Raw genomic sequence first — 5,247 nt, 5'->3', positions numbered from 1 at the left:
GTAAATGAGATGGCTTGTTTGGCTTTAATATCATTATAATGATCGAGAATTTCCACTGGGAGAATTTCCATACTTAAACTTTAAATTTATTACACATTTATTATTATGTTATTTAAAATATAAAGCTAATTTTTATAACAAGACATTAAAAATTCATATTCAAGTTACATTATCAGTTATCTAAACCTCAGAATTTGATTTACATCCACCATGTTATATATATTGATTCTTGGAACACAATAGTCACATAATAAAGTTAATGTTCATTGTACTAAAATTTTCAAAAGTAAATTTATATTAAATAATTAATAGTTATTGAATAAGAGCCAATAAAATAAAAAGCCCATCACCAACAAATAAATGCAAGATAATTAATAAAAATAATTAACTTAGTTTCACATACCCTCTCTTGACTTTGCAGAAGTCAAATGCAACAGTCCTATAGGACATAGCTTTCTCATTCAGGTATTTGGCATACCTGCGTATAAAGGGAGACATATCATATCCTGAAAATAAAATAACTAATTTTAATAAAATATCTATAAGAAAAGTTAAACCAACTAGTAGGGCATTCATAAGCAAATTTTTACCATAAACATATTTACAACAACGAAAAAAAGTAAAAGAAAAGCAAGACAAGTAACATACCCAACATAAATTCAAGAGACATGATTTTGATAGCAAAAAAGCAAAGCAAGCTGCTTTTCAGTTTAGACAAAAAGACAGTCGACTTATATAATACATTTAGTGCACGAGTAGTAATGTACATCTTTTATAGGGAATTTTTTCAGGTATATTTACACATAACATTTTAACTGATAATAGGATATATAAAACTGGACTTTCACATATACTGTAACACCAATCCTATTTTATGATTCTATTGTGCATCAGGTAATAATTAACTAACATTAAAAAAAGGATAAAGAATAAGCATAAGCATGGACTTCGAACTGCAGCTTATACGTAATAAAATGACTAATAAGAAGGCTAACTTAAGCACCAGAGTGGGGATATACGATCATTTTCATAGTTATAAAAAAAAAAAAGCTATGATTAATTTCCAACACTTTAGACATGGATATACAATTGAAGCAACTAATTATTTGTTTTATTAATGTATAGTATATAAAATAGAAGCAACTAATGATTAACTTTATTTAATTTTCAAGCTACGTAGGCATCTCTGGTTGGTACACTGAGTTTAGATGGCTCTATCATAATCTTTGATGCAGCAACTTCTCAGTTACTTACTGATTCAATCCCTAAGAGCTAAAGTTACATTTTCATCTAATCCCTAAGAAACAAAATAAATCTCTATTTCCTGCCATTCCATCAGAACTTAATACTCAGTCAAAGAAATGCTATCTTTGGGATACTCTTTTATAACCCATGCCAACTCTTGACACTCTTTACCCATACCTAAATAAACAGTAAAGTAACACCTATACCTTCAACTCCTAAGCTTCCAATCATATGTAAACTTTTCAGGAATGATCTGAATTCTCTGTTTGTTTAGGAATATCAGAACGTTATTATTATACTACTGGACACACAAAATCCAAAATCTTAACTTTCAATGGCCAAGAAGTATTGTATTGTTGTTTAAACAGTAAATTTTAATTTTAATGAACAAAAAACATAAAAATTTATATCAGACTGGGTTATCAAAAAATTGAGCTAGCGATAATGAACATATATAGTAAAACAAACCAAGTAAGATAAAAACAAAACAGGAACAGTGACAGGACAGCATATTATAGCTATGGAGGGCACAAGAACACCTGGTTAATAAGAATGTGGTTCAATTAATATAAAGTGCATAGCAGTACCATGAAACAAATCATGGCGGTCTAAAGACAGAAAATGGTAGTGACCTCTTATAATCTCGAATTAAATCAAAGGTAAAAAAGGCCCAACTTGTGCCTGACTAGCCAACTCCCACTATAAAATAGAATGTGTGTGATGCACGTGTAGATATAACAATCAACAAGGATCAAATTGTAATAGATTTGGAAAGTGAATTAATTATTTTTCAAAGGTATTTATTAATTACTTTACATTACAATTTAGTGAATGATATTAACGAATAAAGTAAACATTACTTTTCAATTTATTAAGGAGAAATAGGAGGAATAAGGAACTCATATACAAAGAGGGCTGTGATTATAGGAAAACAATAAATCCATGCTATTTGTACACTTAAGTTGGTAATTTTAGTTGCTAAAAAGATTTAAGTTTTTTTTTTTGGAAATCCTACCATATGAAATAAATCATGGGTGATATACATAAAGGTCATTATAATTCTTAGTCCAATTTATTTTCCTTGTTGAAAGAGATTAAAAAAAAAAAAATGTGTATAGGCTTAGTATGATATAAAGTATGATTCATACTTTGCTCGTTTTAAATACAAAATGGCTGCTGATATTATGTTACATCAGTTTGATGGAGATATATATCAAAAACTCTACCATTAACAGATATAATTTCACAACCCAAATTCCAAAACCTCCCAGCAATATTATTTTTCTTAAGTAAAGTTTCCTGTAAATCTTGAAGTCTGTAAAATGTTAAAACTAAATAAAAAAGAATTGAGCAAGTTTGATCAATGTTTCGAACAGAAAATATTATGATTTCCTGTATTTTCTTTTAATATTACTGCATTATCATACCGAATCATCAATAACTTAAATTTTATTAATGATTTCATCTTTCATTGTTGGTAAAAAAATCTTGATTTTTTTTTTGTTCCGCAACATAAAATAATAATATTTTCATCACAATTATAGTTTTGTAATAATTTTAAATGAAGTAACCATAAGACAAAATTTCAAAAAATAGATAAACTTAACAATAAGGAATGTAAGTACTTAAAGATGGAGAAACCCGAAAAGTTGTACAAATAAATATTGTTAATATTCTAAAGGAAGTTTTTTTTACCTCAAAATCCTAATGTAAAAAGTTATATTTTCATTTCTAGACAGGGAGATAACAGTAAGAACAGTTCTCATGTCAATGTCAGGAAATTCTACTTTGACATCCATATGTCAATACAAACTCAGAAAATTACAATCCAGTAAGTAGTTTAATTATTCTGACTTCAGAATTAATAAAAATAAATAACAAAGAGTAACCATAGAATAAGAAACATATAGCAAGGCACAAAATACTATTTTTTCAAGACGTCAACTCAACAACAGATGAAAAGAAAATTTACAACGTTGAACAGACAGAAGAGACAGAGATTATAAACAAAATAAATAATTATACGTACAAGCATGCTATTAATAAAACAGGTAAATAATAAATAGATGTATTTTACACCAGATGAATGTCAAAAAAAGGCTAGGTAAAAACATGTCAATTCTGTATGACAAATTCATAACATAAGCTCAGTGTGACAAGAAAGGCAATGATAAAACCTCACCAAAGCAATTATAATATTTCTCTCTTAGAGTTAAACTTACCGACTCTAGCTCCTACGAGTCCCAGGGAATACATTGAAAACCAAAAAAAAATCAATTATTAATTACAATTAAAACACTAGTATTATTTTTATTAATGAAAAATCATACATTGAAAATTGAATCATTAAAAACAAAAAAGTAATCAACCCAAAATAGGTTATTTACAATATTACAGATAAATTGTTAATTACTACAAAAGGAACAAAATGTAATTAAGTAGTCAATGTTCAATCGATAAATTAAAATCAAAATACCTTGAACTCCGCTCTTGTCCAAGAAATTACTGAGCTGAAATGTGCTGTTACTCGAAGCGAGGTACTGTGTAAACCTCTGAAACAAGATAGATCAAGAATGAATAACTAATAGATTAATAGGATGAAAAGATAAAATTATTTATTTTTCCTAAATTCTAGGAATTCATAACATCTTGAACAATCTACAATTCAAAAAGATCAAAATTGATAACTATCTTATTATACCACATGAACTGCCAATTTTTCTTTTCTAGATATTATTAATAAAAAATACACAGTTTTACAAATACACATCTCCAGTTTTATTTGTAGGTCAAGATATGCTTCTTCTGAATAAATCTTCTAATAAGTTTTAATTCCCTATCAGTTAATAACGTGGAGCCTCAGAGAAAATAATATACTTTTTTTATGTAAAATATAACACTAAGGAGATTCAAAAAAGAGAATATAGGTCACTTATTGGTCATGGGTACCAAAAAAATTCAATATTTAAACCTTGAAGATTGTGTATACTTGATATCAAAATGGATAATTATAAATTAGTCAGAAATATTTGGCTTATACTCAAAGATTAAATTTGTACTATTATTGCTAATTAATTTATACACTAAATTGTTACTTCTTACACTCTTCTTTTAATATCACTTCTATCATTGGCCATCCATGGGATACAATGAAATATTTAAATAGGTCAATACTAAAAATTAAATGTAAATTATCTAATTATTACTGAAAACTATTGTAATACAAATGGTTAGTATAAATATATTTCAAACTACAAATGAAAACTTTTGAATTTTATGAACTTCTTCAATTTCTCTACGAGATTTTTCTAGTAAGGAAGTCAATGTTCTAATGTTCTGCTCTTGGTTAAAAAAGATTTCTTCAGAGATTGTGGCTTATATATTTATCCACGATTCAATAGATAAATATTTAATTGTAGCATATACTTTGAAATCTCTGAAAAAGTTCGATCTAGAGAAAAAGATTAACATTTGAAGCTATTTAATTTTTAAATCACTGGAACTCAGTTCATGTTAATCATTTTAAGAAAAATGTGAAAATAAAAAAATTAAAAGGAATGTTCTGGAAATGAAAAAAATCACTTTTCTAAATATCCTACATAAATTATTTATTCAAACATTAGGTTAAAAGTCTAAAGCAATAAATACCTCATTTCCATAGCACATGAGATGATGTACTGTAATAAGGGCTTTGAATACAACGACCCAGTTGGTGTTTTGTGTCCTTTCGATGAGGAGATTCGCCAGCTGTGGTATCGACACATTGGGCTCATTTGTGCAATGAATGAGGTCTGGAAAACATTACATCAATATTAATATCATTGAAATACAAAACAAACCACAAAATTAAGTTATAATAATGACAAAACACTTAGGTATTATTACTAAAATTAGTTTTTAGAGTTTTTAAAGTTTTTAAGTTTATATACGATAAACAAATACTTACGGGCTCTGAATGGTCCAATGCCCTGAAATTAAATATAAATTATGCACCCCTACGTG

At 27.4% G+C, this 5,247-nt stretch overlaps 1 protein-coding gene across 1 annotated transcript in view; it reads right to left on the bottom strand.

The window, feature by feature from the left end:
• Positions 1-5,247, bottom strand: part of LOC106692216 (phosphatidylinositol-binding clathrin assembly protein unc-11) — a 25,569-nt gene that overhangs the window by 17,629 nt on the left and 2,693 nt on the right. Inside the window, exons 2-4 of the mRNA XM_067048005.1 lie at positions 4,894-5,036; positions 3,722-3,797; positions 404-506 (exon numbers count right to left, since the gene is read on the bottom strand). Coding sequence (XP_066904106.1) covers positions 404-506; positions 3,722-3,797; positions 4,894-5,036 — 322 coding nt within the window. The remainder of the gene's footprint in view (positions 1-403; positions 507-3,721; positions 3,798-4,893; positions 5,037-5,247) is intronic.

This window comes from Halyomorpha halys, unplaced genomic scaffold (genome assembly GCF_000696795.3).
Source record: "Halyomorpha halys isolate HHAL.00 unplaced genomic scaffold, Hhal_1.1 Scaffold421.1, whole genome shotgun sequence".
NCBI lineage: Eukaryota > Metazoa > Arthropoda > Insecta > Hemiptera > Pentatomidae > Halyomorpha > Halyomorpha halys.
This window is presented reverse-complemented; position numbering and strand designations above follow the sequence as displayed.